The following is a 16,865-nucleotide window of genomic DNA, read 5'->3' as shown; positions in this document are numbered from 1 at the left end:
TACTATCATTCAAAACTTTTGGGTCAGTACTTTTTTTTTTTTTTTTTAAAGAAATTAATATTCAGTAAGGAAGAAACCTTTGCAGGTGTTTTGAGTTGATTAGCTGATTGGCATGTCACCATATTCTAATTTGTTGAGATAGTGAATTGGTGGGTTTTTGTTAAATGTGAGCCAAATCACAATTAAAAGAACCAAAGACTTAAACTACTTCAGTCTGTGTGCATTGAATTTATTTAATACACGAGTTTCACAATTTGAGTTGAATTACTGAAATAAATGAACTTTTCCACGACATTCTAATTTATTGAGATGCACCTGTATAGAGAGAGAGAGAATTTATATATAAATATAAATTTTTTTAAATGCATGTGTATGCATTTATGCATAAATATACACAGTACACACACATTTATTATGTAAACATTTTTATTTTGGATGTGATTAATCATTTGACAGCCCTAAAAAAACTAAAATCAATTGTTTTAAATGCTACAACTTAATTTAGATTTTTAAATGTTTTTTTAAATTTGCTAAAGATTATATTTAACTGTTATTAAAGGGATCATATGATGCGATTAAAATTTTTTCTTTCTCTTTGAAGTGTTACAAGCTCTTGGTGCATAAAAAAATCTGTAAAGTTGCAAAGACTAAAGTCTCAAATCCAAAGAGATATTCTTTATAAAAGTTAAGAGTCAGCCACACCTACCTAAAACGACTCGTTCCAACATGCCCCCACATATCTACGTCACGATGTGGGAAGATTTGAATAACGCCGCCCAAATGTTCACGCAAAGAAAGAAGGCGTAACTTTTATTCTCGTTGTATTATTGTTGTTGCCGCCGCCTCCATGTCGTGAAGATGCTGTGTTTCATTGTGAAAGCGAACTACTTTGTTTGGCCTTCCAAAAGAGGACGATATCCGCTTCGTCATGCAGTCGAAGCAGTCGTCACAGTGGTCACCGGAGTCCAGCACTCATCACATGGTTGTGGTTGCCGCAAGCCCGCCTGCCGCTCCTTCATCGAATCCGCCGGCCGCGCCATTCTCAAGCCCACCAGCCTTTGCTCACTCAGCACGCCGGCCTTTGCTCACTCATCCTGCCGGCCGTTCCTCACTCTAGCCACCGGCCGCCGCTCACTCTAGCCCACCGTGTGTGACGCCGTGTTTCGTTGTGAAAGCAAAACTACTTTGTTTGGCCTTCCAAAAGAGGACACGACTAAAAATCAGTGGTTAAGTTGTATTTACAACATTGTTCCAGAACAGTTCAACCCAAATATTCATTCATGTGTGTGCTGCACATTTTATAGAGGATTGTTTCCTGGGAGATTAGACTACAATGCCGGCTGTTCTGACTCACAGACTGCAAGTATGTTTTTTATATTTAAAGAATTTGCCACCGATGATTCAAACGCGTGTTTTGGGCAGTGTAGAGTAGCACTTGTTGTTTGTCATTTCTCCGATCACAAATGCAGACACAATGCGATGCAACGCAACTCGTAAAAATACAGTATAAGTCATTATCCGTAATTATGTCCCCACTGGATGCAACAAATGCTCGTCTATAATGGGTTTTAATGTTTTTGTCTCGTCGCTCTGGCCACACAGGGCATCACAGTACAGTGAGGGGCGTAACATTTCCTTCACACACTTGAGGTATTCGGCCAATCACAACGCACTGGATAGCTGGCTAATCAGAGCACACCTCGCTTTTCAGACCAATGAGCTTGTAAAAATTTACGCGTTTCAGAAAGGCGGGGTATAAAGGAGAAACAATAATGTACAGTATGTGGAAAATAATGTGTTTTTTTAACCTTAAACCGCATAAACATTTCATTACACCAAATACATAAAATAATGTTCTTTTTAGCAGCATCATATGACCCGTTTAAAGGTAGGGTAGGCGATTTCGGAAAAGGCTAGCAATCGCAAGCTAGCTTTGAAAGCAAGATCCCACCCCTGCATAATCACACAAAATTCAGCCACGCCTCCTATAAAACACAAGAACGTGCACAGGCAGACCAGAGGCTAACCAGCGACACGATGAGAGACGGCGTTGGTGGAGGATTGAATGCAACATTGTCAGATTACCTCATATCTCATTCATCGGTGAGAAAACAGAGTACAAAACACATTATATTACAATAACAACACCTTCCATTCTTGCTCGGTCTGCAATAGTGTAATGGAATGCACTGATGACGTATCATGTCTGTGTGAACAGGGTGCACGGAGGTATGCAAATACATGACAGGCAGGTAGGATAGCCTAATTTAATCTTCGGACCGAAGATTTTGATTGGACGAACATTTTATGGTCCTACGTCTTCTACAGACGATATAAATACATATAAATTTAGACCACTTAACTTAGTGATTGCTATCGGGATGTGAAGAGACTTTCAACCAGCATAACATTCACATTTTGTTAGTTTATGCTTTTGAGTATTTTAATGGTATTAATAGTAAACCAAAGTAATATTCTGTATGTAAACACACTAGCTTAGAATATCGCAGTGGTTTGCTATTGCTCGTGAGAAATAGCACATTTCTAAAATGAGAATAATTCACACAGGTCGTTATGCTGCTCAGACTGTTAACTTTCATTTGCCATGACCCGACAGAATATTTAAAACAGCATGTTATTTATGCACATCTCACCTCGTGGAAAAAAGCAGAGGCGAAAAACACAGCTGATTGGCTCAGTAACTTGCCAGCACCTATTCTCAGCAGCGGCTTGTAAAAGTGCCTTTGAAAACAGGAGAGAGAAGCACATAAACTCACAGTCAGTGTGAACTGTAAATAACCATATATTTCTCGCGGACAGATCACATTATAGTCTCTCTTCATTATAGTCTCTGTGAGTTTTACGGTGTCGTATTTCATCTCGCCTCCCAACAGCTGTCTGCGGTCTCTTTCAAAACCTCCGTTCACTCACCGGAGACACCACTTGTGCACGGGAATATTCCAGTTTTGCCAGAAGTACGTTATTGTCTCGGAGTTCCTAAAAGAAACACAGTGTCACAATCCATCTGAGACTTAAAATAAAAACTCTACATATGAAATGGAAGAGGCAGAGATGGCACATATAAACCAGACTGACTGCATTTAAAGCCTATCAAACGCAGTATGGTGTGAAAGTGGTACCTCTAGCTGCTCAAATAAAGCATTTTTTTTTATTTTTAAGAGAAATAACTGTAAAGCTCTCTCACCACCAGTCACGGTAGAATTCCCGATCTCCAAACCTCAATAGCTCAGCCACAAAGTTCATTGAGGAATGGAAAAAACAGTAGAAGAAAATCAGCCAGATGAGATGGTTGGGCACCTAGTATAAAAATAGATATCAGTTTATTCCATCATTCGTTTCTTGCTTCATATTCTCCATCAAAACAACAGATCTAAGTGAAAATCTGAACACAGGTTTATGTTTCTATTCTGAGGAGGAATTTAGTGTAGTTGGTTTAACTTACTGCTAGTCTAAGCAGACGCTCTGTCATTCTACTGTAGTCCATTTCCTGCAAAATGAAAACCGGTTTCACAGAATTAAATAAAAGCGCTTCTTTTTAACGGACTGGAAAAAACAAAAGAAGATAAAGCACTTGAACAAACCTGCAATGGCTTCATTGAACTTCGAATGATTGGCACCATCCACTGAAAGAACATTAGATATGAAATATGACATGAAAACCGCAGGTGTGATGTGATTACCAAATGCACTGTGATGCTCACCTGCTGCGTTAAACCAACCAATAACTGGGTGAGGAGCAACTGCAAGACAAGCAAAACTTTTGATTTCTCACAAAATATAAAACGAAAACGTTAACAATTCTGTTTACAGAAGAGTGTGTGTGTGTGTGTGTGTGAATTAAATGTGTAATTTGCAACAGTTATAACTGGAAGTAATGCCCTAACAAGAAGCACTTTCATAAATAAAAATAACCCTCATACATTCCTGCCATGGCTCCCGGCAGTTGTTTGCAAACAATGAGCTAATTCCCATGATTTATTGCCATTTGCAGATTTAGACAAGAATGCAATATTCACAAAATAAACAAGGCATAATATACAGTGAAAACAATCTGGTAGTACAACTTATCAATGTAATGAAGAACTGTAATGAAGAGCAAGAACTGCCAATACTGTCAGGAAATAGGTCTATGCCAATTGCCTACCATCTCAAAGAGCCTCCTGAGCAGAAATCCCATTCGGATGGATTCAGAGCGGGGAAAATTGAGCTCATAGCACAGGGTTGGAGCAAAAACAAAATAATACATATCTGAAAAACACAAGGCAAAATACTAACTACAAGTTCTCCGGTCATCTGAAGTCATAGTATTTGACACTGTTAAAATATCATGAAAGTAAAACATTTGGTGACTAGACTGTAAGGCACAGCTCACCCCTGAGAGAGAGATTTCCTGGGTAAGACACATGCGACTGCATACGGCTGGACACAGATGGAGATGATGGACCTAAAGAACACAGAAACTGTCAAGAGATAAACAAATCTGCTTCTGAAGTCATTTAAACTGGATGTTCAGATAAAGAATGAGGTCTCTGCAACTCACACAAGCATTCACTGCAAAACATATTGAACTGTCGACCAAACACCAAGGACATCATTAAAACAATTATATTAAAATTGATCTCATAACCAGTCCCTCCAGGATTTTGCAGTCTTGCAATAACAAGAATTAAAGGGACAGTCCACCCAAAAATGAACTGCCATCATTTACTCACCTTCGTGTCATTCCAAATCGGTATGCCCTTTTTTTTGTGGAACATAAAAGATGATATTTTGAAGAATGTTGGTAACTAAACTGTTTACGGTAGTCATTGACTTCCATAGAGATTTTTTTTCCCATTTGGAAGTCAATGGCTAATGTCAATTGTTCGGTTACCAACATTCTTCAAGAAAGAAACTCAGAGGTTTGGAACAACGTGAGGGTGAGTAAATGATGACAGGATTTTCATTTTTGGGTGAACGAGCTTGCATCGTTGTCTTATTTCTGCAAAAATGTTAAAGGTGCCATAGAATGCATTGATACAATATTTTAAATTGTTCTCCGATATCGACATATAAGGTATGTGGCTTAGTTAAGGACAAAAAATCTCCAGAAACGGTTTTACATGTCCATTTACAACCCTAGGATTTGTCCCTAGAATGAAATGGTCTGTTTTTACCTTATTTAGAAGGGTCATGAATAATAATGTTGAGCTCTGCTCTGATTGGCTGTCCATCATTTACTCACCTTCGTGTCATTCCAAATCGGTATGCCCTTTTTTTTGTGGAACATAAAAGATGATATTTTGAAGAATGTTGGTAACTAAACTGTTTACGGTAGTCATTGACTTCCATAGAGATTTTTTTTCCCATTTGGAAGTCAATGGCTAATGTCAATTGTTCGGTTACCAACATTCTTCAAGAAAGAAACTCAGAGGTTTGGAACAACGTGAGGGTGAGTAAATGATGACAGGATTTTCATTTTTGGGTGAACGAGCTTGCATCGTTGTCTTATTTCTGCAAAAATGTTAAAGGTGCCATAGAATGCATTGATACAATATTTTAAATTGTTCTCCGATATCGACATATAAGGTATGTGGCTTAGTTAAGGACAAAAAATCTCCAGAAACGGTTTTACATGTCCATTTACAACCCTAGGATTTGTCCCTAGAATGAAATGGTCTGTTTTTACCTTATTTAGAAGGGTCATGAATAATAATGTTGAGCTCTGCTCTGATTGGCTGTTTCACAGTGCCGCTCATTTCAGTAGTTCACACAGCAGGAAGGAAAAGCAGGAAAAATATTTCAATACGGTCTCTCGCAGTTATATCGTTGGGTAATTAAACTGTATATAAAATGTGGGCATCAGGCAGCCGCTATTAATATGCGGGGCATTAAAACTGCTTTCGAATACACGATGGCTTTTTACATTCACTTTCAAGATTTGCGATCGCACGTGATCGGTGTACTTACCACACATTTTACAAGATCAGATGCTTGTCAGTGGTGCTCAGGATCTGTAAATCATTCGCCATCATCCTTAGTCATCTCTCTTTACTTTGTAAATCTTATGTAACAGGCTACCGCTAGCAAGCAGCTAACATGTCCCTTTAGTGGCTCGCATTATTTTATTAGAACGCGTTATTTGTTTTCCGTGACTTTCTGAATACAGACACCAACCCATTCCTGCACATCACATCCCCTGCACAGCCTAGAACATAATTTATTTCGCTATTATCCTCGCTTGTCTCTTCACAATACCTGCAGAACTTCTGATGATTCGGCTGTGCAGGTTCTGCTGGCACAGAACATGGGCGGGTATATGCAAATGTTGGGGGCGTAACTATTAGTGATCCCGACTATAACATCACAGTCGGTGTTATGTTCTGATTCGCCTATTTTTCAGTGGTCTTTTGCATGCACGAGATTTACATAAGGAGGAATCAATGGTGTTTGAGGCTCACGGTATGTCATTTCCATGTACATAACTGTTATTATTCAACTATGCCAAGGTAAATACAGTTCTCCATTCTATGGCACCTTTAACCTGTGTCTAACACTATTCTACATAATTATGAAGATTTTTATACGGGGTCACTAATTGCCTTTTTTACATTTTATTACATAAACACAAAAGGATCATTGGTAGCTTTTCACTGCAAAACAACACACAAAAATTGCTGCAAATACTAAAATTTTGGATAAAAAGGGGTACAGATAATTCAGTTATTTTGGGCTTCAAATATCTGAAAAACAATCCTATGAAATCCTGATGGGACTGTATAACTTATGAACAACCTCTTAAACTTTAGTTTATGTATTAACAAACATTAACATAACATTTTCATCTGCCTTTTTCAGTACAAACTGGAAATCATTCATTGTAGCAGGATCGTTGCTAAAATTCACATGGCCCAGAAACAATTTTTATGGATGGGGCTCCCTAATTACTGTACCAGGGCCAGATCAAAGTCTGTATTGCAGCATTGTGTTTATTGTATACTCGTCTTATAATAGCCAACGGGGGCGACAAATATGACATCTCAGTTTTGGACATATAATGCACTACAGTACATATACTGAACTATAAATATATACGCATTTCATACCCTTCATACTGCTACACGTAATGTTTGATGAGAGGTGGATGTATTTACTCACATGAAAGAGATCTGGAAAGGCTGCGGGCCTTCACTTGTGTTCTCTCTCTGCACCACCTATTAACATCCTTATATGAGTACAGTTTCAAAAACAGGATGGTGTAGACTCCCAAAGCAAATGCCCCTCCAACTGCATAAAAGGACACAATGACAGAGAGATGCCATTAGATAGACTTATTCAACATAAATAGAACTTGTTTCTTTCTTTTAATACCCGAATATAGGAGGAACACAAGACGTTTGTACACTTCCATCACAACACCACAGCATTCCCCCTTTCACAGGTTCATAACTCAGTCACATGACCCAGCACGTCCAGACTCATAGCTCATCACCACTGTAGCGTACACAGACCTGGCTCACACCTTCTCCCTCTACCACTGCTTTATCAATAGCAACCATATGTTGGGTGGAAATGGTCCATGCAGGGGCTCTGGAGTGCGTCTATGCTCTAGAGAGATGGACTCAAGGGCTGTAGGCCCTGACGGCCCCTGAAATGACCTGGCTGTCTGGTACAGGAGCAGTGTGCGCGGTACTAGGCTGACAGATGGAGGCACATTTTCGCCTCCCATGGTGCAAACAGATGAGAGCGGACAGAAGAGCCAGTGAAAGTTGTAGTATGGGGAAGAGGAAGTGAGGGAATATATTTTCTAATAAAATGCATCATCACTGAATTTAGATTTCAATATTTGAAATGGCTAAATATATCAATCTATCACTAATAAGGACACAATGAGGGTCAGACTCAAACCTGCATCTACTGCTTGAGAACCACTGATAACCATTAGGCTGTGGCTCTAATCCAAGGATTTGTTTACTGAATAAAAACACAATTCACATGCCAACTGAGCCCATGAGATCTGAATGCTTGTATAACGGTGGATTAGTTCAGTTTGTAAATCATAATTTGGTGCCCAATTATTTCTGCAAAGCTGGATCACCTAATAACATGACATATTACAGTCAACATTAATGCAACAACAAACAAAGCTTCTTTTTTTGTGTGCTGATGATGGCCTAGAAAAACAAGTATGACATTAGGGATGCACTCATATTACATTTCTTTAAAACTCTAATATGTAATATTTAAAAACTTAATAATTGAAAAAAATCACATTTTATATTACATTTTTATTTATATATATATATAATTTGTTAGTAATTAAATAATTTTTGTTTTGTCCAGTAACCAATAAATTGCTGATATTTAAATTATACACTATTTTTTGTTAAATAAAAAAACTACAATCAATCATTTTAAAATGACACAATTGAATTTCAAGTATTTATTCATCATTTAAATTTTTTTTTTTACAGTACTGAAAATTAAATCTCATTTATATGCGTGTTTGTGTACATGTTGTATTGTGTACACAATGTACTATTAAAAGTGTACACATAATGCAGTCTCACCTGGTGTAATAGATGGCAGCTTCAACACAACCACCATCGGAAAACACAAGATGACTGTTAAATTAAAGATGTAGATCAGCAGGCCGACCTTCTCACTGATCGACCCCTGGAAAACACAATGAGGAAACATTTAACGGCACAATACAAGTACACGTACAATACAAACAACATTATAACATAACAATTCGCATTTGCTGCACATAAAAATGCATCTCCTCTCTAAAAGCCCTACACTTTATTTTTTATGCAAGTCTTACACAACATCAGCAAAATGCCTGAACTCTTTATAAGTTCATTCAGTTTCAATTCAGTTAGTTGAGTAAATGTGCCGATACTTTGCAAGCCCTCTCAAATATGCCAGGCTTTTTAAAATGCAATGAATCAAATTTGCCTTTTAAATTGACCTCTTCACAACTCCACAACGTAATTCCAAATGCCAAATTATACTGTGTAAAGTGACTGAACCACTATATTTTTTATGACAATGGCTTTATTCATTATGATAAACTGATTAAATGTATAAATGTAAATGGCTTTTGAACTCACCATGGCTAGTTTTCTCTCGGTGTACAACGCCACAAATATAAAAACATTAGAAACTGTAAGCAAAGAGTTGTTATAATGTCAAATATTATCTTCTTTAAAAAAAAAAAGCAGTTTCAGTAATAAAAGCATTTTTGCAGGGTGTAGTGAAACAGAAGAGGGTCAAAATTGTACCCTCAGGATGAACCTTACAACAGGGCAGACAGCCAGCACACACATAAACACACTCACAGCAGTCATACATTGAACAATCACACCACCTGCTACAAACAAGACACAATCGCCCGCCGCACTATAATGATTGAGGGTTAAAAAGCAATTACATACTTCTCTGTTTTTGATAACATGCAAAATTATACACACAATCTACATCTAAGTAGATTAACAATGGGAGTGAAGTATTTTGACAATCTGCAAATCAAATTTTTTTTGCATTATTTGAATGTGGGAGTGTTGTCTGCCCACCTAATTTTAATAGTTTCCCTGTCTGGACTACAAAAGAATAGGCTAATCTGGGAAATATATGCTAATCTTCCCTTAAAATACATACCAATGACCAGGCATGCAGCAGGCCAGCTATAAGGGTCCTTGAGGAACAATGACACCACTTGAATGGGGTCCACCAAAATGCCATACCTACGACACACAAACCAGAAATGTTTCCCAAACCTTTAAATGTCTAAATATTTATAAATGATTACACATAGGACACAACATGTTTCTTTTCCTCTACTGGTCTCTTGTTCTAAACCACTGACTATTTGCGGCAGTTTCTGTGGGCAGCTGTATACATACTGTCTGCAAGCAGCAGTGTGCAACATGATGACAGCATATGGTTCTCCCAGCATGGGGTTTAGTGTTTCATTCCACTCAGGGAGAGGAAGGCCTGTACACTTATCAAACAAACCCTATAGACTCATCTTCATCGGCATGACACTCAAAACATAGAGAGAGACGAACTGCAGAGAATGTGTTTTAACACTTTTGTGTTCATTCGACGCCTGCTCAATGGGGATGCTTGAGATAAAGGTCGTTGTTTGAGAACGTTTGAGGACTGCTGTTCCTATTCTCGGAGACACTTTGAACTCCAGAGCAACGTATGACAGAAGAATTAATACAAAAGTTTATTTTTTTGCCCACCAGACACAGTGGAGAAAAGAAAGAAAAGAACCTTTCTACATATACATAGGAAGAATATATGTATATAATTTTATAAAATTTAATTTATAAAGTTTAATACATTTATTAAATTGATATTTGACTATTTGATTTGAATATGCCCTTTTGTGCAAGACGAGTCATCAATATTTTGTTCAGTTTTCTAGCAAACAGAATAACTGCACATTTCAAGTATGTGTATTGATAATCGCCAATTTTAAGAAAATAATAGTACCAAAAGCCACAAATCTCCCATTTTAAATTTCATTAAATGGAAGTAGCAACATACCTTTTCTTCCATATTGTGACGTACATGCAAGTGAAAGATTAGCAAAAAAGAAAAAATGTAAGCTAGGGACTTGGTTCAATCTATCGGTTTTTGATTGGATGGAGGAAGATCTGAATGTGAGCTTGCAGTCAATTGTAAGAGAGGGGTGGGTTTTAAGTGAACTAAATGAATGGAGAAGTCCAGCATATGTGACCAGAGAGGAGACTGAGTTGAGACAGTGTGTTTTAAAAAAGGTCAAATTAAAAATAAATAAATAAATAAAACATGCATGGCTGAATCATTCAATAGATAGTGAATTTTAATTTTTTCCAGACTTTAAACTTTCAAACTGTGTGCTTTGGCTGTTTCACAAGAAAATTTATGCATACTGTATTTGTTCATACCTGAGAAGGTTTTCCAAGAACAGGCGTGCATTGCTCAAAACCTGCAAAACAGCAGAGACTCATATTCATGGAGAAAACAAATGAAAACCAATGCAAGAATACATCACTAAGACTAGCTAAACATGTCAGAACTACCAGAATAAAATCCACCAAAGATCCTTAATCACTGTCTATACACAGTTTGCAGAGATATATTGAAATTCATGTCCATAAATCTATACAGAAGACAGACACTTATTCATATGTATAGATAGAGAGAGAACAATGGAGAAGAAGAGGAAGAAAATGCAAATGCAAGTGGAGCCGTACCACTGGAATATGAAAGAAAAAATCTGGCTGAAAAGAATTACAGAGGACAAAATAGAGTCATCTCAAAGCTCAGATTAACAGTATGCTGAAGAGCGTGAATGCATTCTTCATAGTTTTGAAGACAAGGACTTGGCTGGCTGTCCTCCATGTTCAGCTATTCAGCTAGTGTTTAGACTGACAAGCTGTTGTGGGCCATTTATTTTTAGGCGTCACTTGGCATTAAGTGTGTCTCCATAAACAGACACACTGATTAACGATTCTTCACATGCCACATGACTGCCACACACCATCCGACGTTACTGAATGTGTGTCATTGCAATATAATTCTGTCACTAATGTGGGGTTTCCTCTGTTAAAATTAAGTCCATTAAAGTAATAGTTCACACAAAAATGAAAACTTCTTGAAAATGTAGTCACCCTCAGGTCATCCATGATGATGTAGAGGAGTTTGTTTCTTCATCGGAACAGATTTGGAGAAATTTAGCATTCCATCACTTGCTCACCAATGGATCCTCTACAGTGAATGGGTGCCATCAGAATGAGAATACATCTGACAAAAACATCACAATAATCCACACGTAATCCACAAGACTCCAGTCCATAAATGAACATCTTTTGAAGTGAAAATCTTCATGTTTGTAAGAAACAAATCATACATTCAGAAGTTTTTACCTTAATAAAATATGAGCCCTCTAGCCATAATATGGCCTTTTCCAGTGGAAAAAGTAATCTAGTCTCAGTATTCACAGATCAAGCAGAGTTTAAAAACAGGCTAAAGCAGTTCTAAACAAATATGTGGATTTTGATGTGAAAGGACAACAGGGAATGGACCTGATCACTTATTATAGATTTTGGACTCATATTTTGACCAGAAGTGACAGTTTAAAGGTAAAACACCTTAATGATGGATTTGTTTCTTACAAAGGAGTTTTTCATTTTATCACAAGATGCTAATCTATGGATTGGAGTTGTGTGGATTTCTTGTGGATTATTGTGATGCTTTTTCAGTTGTTTGGACTCTCATTCTGACGGCACCCATTCACAGCAGAGGATCCACTGGTGAGCAAGTGATGTAATGCTAAAATTCTCCAAATCTGTTCCAATGAAGAAAACTAACTCATCTACAGCTTGGATGAGTTAGTTTAGCTTACATTTTCAGCAGATTTTCTCTTTTCGATTTAACTATGCCTTTAAGTAGTTTGAGAGTTCAAAGTCCAAGAGAGAGAACAATGGAGAAGAAGAGGAAGAAAATGCAAATGCAAGTGGAGCCGTACCACTGGAATATGAAAGAAAAAATCTGGCTGAAAAGAATTACAGAGGACAAAATAGAGTCATCTCAAAGCTCAGATTAACAGTATGCTGAAGAGCGTGAATGCATTCTTCATAGTTTTGAAGACAAGGACTTGGCTGGCTGTCCTCCATGTTCAGCTATTCAGCTAGTGTTTAGACTGACAAGCTGTTGTGGGCCATTTATTTTTAGGCGTCACTTGGCATTAAGTGTGTCTCCATAAACAGACACACTGATTAACGATTCTTCACATGCCACATGACTGCCACACACCATCCGACGTTACTGAATGTGTGTCATTGCAATATAATTCTGTCACTAATGTGGGGTTTCCTCTGTTAAAATTAAGTCCATTAAAGTAATAGTTCACACAAAAATGAAAACTTCTTGAAAATGTAGTCACCCTCAGGTCATCCATGATGATGTAGAGGAGTTTGTTTCTTCATCGGAACAGATTTGGAGAAATTTAGCATTCCATCACTTGCTCACCAATGGATCCTCTACAGTGAATGGGTGCCATCAGAATGAGAATACAGCTGACAAAAACATCACAATAATCCACACGTAATCCACAAGACTCCAGTCCATAAATGAACATCTTTTGAAGTGAAAATCTTCATGTTTGTAAGAAACAAATCATACATTCAGAAGTTTTTACCTTAATAAAATATGAGCCCTCTATCCATAATATGGCCTTTTCCAGTGGAAAAAGTAATCTCGTCTCAGTATTCACAGATCAAGCAGAGTTTAAAAACAGGCTAAAGCAGTTCTAAACAAATATGTGGATTTTGATGTGAAAGGACAACAGGGAATGGACCTGATCACTTATTATAGATTTTGGACTCATATTTTGACCAGAAGTGACAGTTTAAAGGTAAAACACCTTAATGATGGATTTGTTTCTTACAAAGGAGTTTTTCATTTTATCACAAGATGCTAATCTATGGATTGGAGTTGTGTGGATTTCTTGTGGATTATTGTGATGCTTTTTCAGTTGTTTGGACTCTCATTCTGACGGCACCCATTCACAGCAGAGGATCCACTGGTGAGCAAGTGATGTAATGCTAAAATTCTCCAAATCTGTTCCAATGAAGAAAAGTAACTCATCTACAGCTTGGTTGAGTTAGTTTTGCTTACATTTTCAGTAGTTTTTCTCTTTTCGATTTAACTATGCCTTTAAGTAGTTTGAGAGTTCAAAGTCCAAATATATTCCAAAGTCCAAATGGAGATATTTTAGCTTCATTAAGCTCTAATGCTTCTACTTCATTTCAGACAGAAAGCCAAACTTTTCCATGTGACTGTGTATGAACACAGTATACTCTCAGAAACAATACACATTTAAATTATCCAATGATCTGACAATGGATGTCTGAGCAACAAGTTGGCTTCTTTTAAACCATAACATAATATTTAACCTCCTTTTCTCTGTAACTACCTAACATGAGAGGCAATAAAAATTATTAGTAATCTCTGGAAGCACCTCTGAGCGAGAGGGAATGTTTACAACCTACACTGATATCTGGGACACAGTTTAACTAGAAGAATGAGTAGGCAAGTCCAAGCATGCAGTGCACCAGGTTTCAGCGTGTGTGACTGTTTCAGACTCACCAGCATTACCACACACCAGTTCAGGATGCCTCTGTAATTTTTGAAGCCGCTCGCAGAACTCAGCATTGATTCCTGCAACTTGTGGCAACTATAAGGAGCAAAAAATATGACATGAAATAAAAACAGTAATGATGATTAAACTTTACAATGTTTTATTATTGCTATTTATATGGATAAAGTCATTTTTATATTAGTATAAAACTCATACAGTATAACAAGGCTAAAATAATCTAAAAGGGTCGTCGCCGCCCCCAAATAAAAAAAAAAACACTACATAGCATCAAACACCATCACAGCAGCTTCCTAAACACCTGTTTGTTGCTATACAGTGCAAATTTGTGTATTGTGTGATGAATGTCTAAAGGTTGAGCTAACCAGAATTTTGACTCTATCTAAATCTGATTTGCTTATTTCATACAGTCCTGATATTGTCTTTAATGAGTATGATGGAAGGTGCAAGCATTGGATTTTGCTGCTTTAGGTAAGACAATAGTTTTCATTCATTATTTGAAGGTGATGCCATGCTGACAGACAAACAAATCACTTAAACAACGGTCAATATGACACGAGTACAGTGACTGTGTAAAAACCAATAATAATACATAATTGTATAATTTTCTCTGCGACCGGAAAAACAAGCTTTTGCTCAAAGCCCCAAGTTTTGCAAGCTCTAGGCTGACGCAAGATTGGTAATAATGCAGTTGGACTCAAATGAATGTTCGTGGACTTCAGCACGTTTGTTAAAAACACGAGTCTCGGGGAGGTTTACGACTTTCCCCCGGATCTAGTTCCGCGTTAATTCTGGCGTGTAAAAGGACTCATCTAAGCCAATAGGAGTCAGTCGTGTATAATAGTGTAACTCTAAGCTGCCTTAAAGGGCATGGTGTGATATTTCATAAAATCATGACCTTTATAAATAGTGTAAAGAATACGTTGAACAAAGAATAAGTTTATGGTGTTGAAACTCCTATGACTTTCTTTTTTGGAAAAATATTTTGTGCACTATATGATCCTCAGTCCCCATTCACTTCAACTGGGTCTTTTTTCCATACAGTGAACGTAGATGGTGCATGAGGCAGTCATCCAGTCTAGCATCAAAGTTTGTGTTTCACAGAAGAAAGTGATCAGGGTTTGGAACAACGTGGACGAGTAAATGATAAAACAATGTTTTTTTTTTGGGTTGAACTGTTACTTTAACATTCACAGTTTCACCATAAGTTATTGCCCTACTACTGCATAATTCATGTTTAAAATAATGAATATGGTATCTTCAAGCAGTATATGTTTTTCATGAAAGTTTTCATGATCTTCCTGTTAAAATATAGTATTTTTTAATGACGGTACCACTTTAATACCAAGTACCACAGTTTTATAATATTTTACATATTGAACCTTAAATGTAGTATTCTGGAAACCACAGGAACTTTCTGTGATGGTTGAAGTTTAGGATTTTGTGTGATTCCAAAATATTTGATTCCCAGTTTATTCCAGGAGTTACGAAAACAGGTGCAAATAAGCTGTGCAGTGTGCAGGCAACCGTTATCTTTCGTCTGAAGTTTTTGACTTCGAACAGCCTTACTAAGATGCTCATCGAGGCAGAACATTTCGCCTTCCCTCTTATCAAAGTTGCAAAGTAAGCTACAAGAAAACCTTCTGCAGTAAATCAGAATGTAAACATGAAGCTGATAAAGACATTTTGGATGCTGTGCAGTGCCGAGCAGTGCAGCTAAAACTGTTTCGTGCAGCCATCCAGTATTTGGTTATTTTTTTTATTCCAGTGCATCTTTAAAAAAAAAAGGAGCTTAATTTTATGTCAGTAGCATCGGTGTTAGTTCACAAGCTCAAACTCTGGCCAGGGCAGCAGAAGCAAAATGTGACTTTTTCATTGTGAAAATTGCACTGAAAATTCACTGCTCTCTCAGTAAAGATACTGCCGCTTGTTTCACTTGGCTGTGAGCCCCTGGATGAAATAGGGGCCCGAGAGAGATTAGTTCTATACATTTCAGTGGCAGGTTGATTGTATTTTATGCCTGGCCGAATGACTTGTGACCCTCTCTTCTGTCAGGGCTGTCAGAGCAAGCTGGCAGGGGCGTTTATAGTTGTGTAGGCCTGAGGTGAGGAGGTATGTGCCCGGCTGCGAGCGTGTCCTTGGTTTTGTAATGAAGTTGTGAGACTGAAATCACTCACTCCTGTGTGGCATAGCGGCACGTCATGTTTTATCACAGGGATGCCACATTTACTCAGTCATTAGAGACCGAAAGCTAGTTTATCTCAGTTGTGATCCAGGCAGACTGATAGACGCTTCAGATGTGGCACGCGTGTCAGCACTTTTGCAGTTCAGTCAAGGACTTGAATCCCGATATCGCTGTCATTCTCTATACGTCTCCGTCTTTCTCACGCTTGCTCGCTGTCACGTATCATCTGACAGATTGATTCTTTGAAATAATATCTTCCATAGTGACATCACTGTATGACAAGGCACAAATTATGAGATTAACAGGTCATTATGTCGCCCACAAAAGATGCATGTCTAGGTCCAGGTGACTATTCTCTCAAACCAGAGGAAAATATTATTACTCGGATGTTTTCAGATTTGTATATATTTCTTTAAAGTATCAACATTAACAGTATAAAGGGATAGTTCACTCAAAAATGGATATTCTGTCATCATTTACTCACCCTCATGTCATTCCAACCCTATATAACTTTTTTCTTCT

At 37.6% G+C, this 16,865-nt stretch overlaps 1 protein-coding gene across 1 annotated transcript in view; it reads right to left on the bottom strand.

Annotated features, from left to right (window-relative positions):
* LOC107552801 (diacylglycerol O-acyltransferase 1-like) overlaps window positions 1–16,865 on the bottom strand; it is an 81,090-nt gene that overhangs the window by 5,965 nt on the left and 58,260 nt on the right. The window contains exons 4-17 of the mRNA XM_016234795.1: window positions 14,149–14,236; window positions 10,944–10,984; window positions 9,664–9,749; window positions 9,117–9,169; window positions 8,571–8,676; window positions 7,159–7,287; window positions 4,394–4,465; window positions 4,166–4,269; window positions 3,723–3,761; window positions 3,603–3,644; window positions 3,464–3,508; window positions 3,206–3,318; window positions 2,932–2,997; window positions 2,655–2,742 (exon numbers count right to left, since the gene is read on the bottom strand). Of these exons, the coding sequence (XP_016090281.1) occupies window positions 2,655–2,742; window positions 2,932–2,997; window positions 3,206–3,318; window positions 3,464–3,508; window positions 3,603–3,644; window positions 3,723–3,761; window positions 4,166–4,269; window positions 4,394–4,465; window positions 7,159–7,287; window positions 8,571–8,676; window positions 9,117–9,169; window positions 9,664–9,749; window positions 10,944–10,984; window positions 14,149–14,236 (1,072 nt within the window). The remainder of the gene's footprint in view (window positions 1–2,654; window positions 2,743–2,931; window positions 2,998–3,205; window positions 3,319–3,463; window positions 3,509–3,602; window positions 3,645–3,722; window positions 3,762–4,165; window positions 4,270–4,393; window positions 4,466–7,158; window positions 7,288–8,570; window positions 8,677–9,116; window positions 9,170–9,663; window positions 9,750–10,943; window positions 10,985–14,148; window positions 14,237–16,865) is intronic.

This window comes from Sinocyclocheilus grahami, unplaced genomic scaffold, assembly GCF_001515645.1.
Source record: "Sinocyclocheilus grahami isolate Dianchi unplaced genomic scaffold, SAMN03320097.WGS_v1.1 scaffold459.1, whole genome shotgun sequence".
NCBI lineage: Eukaryota > Metazoa > Chordata > Actinopteri > Cypriniformes > Cyprinidae > Sinocyclocheilus > Sinocyclocheilus grahami.
This window is presented reverse-complemented; position numbering and strand designations above follow the sequence as displayed.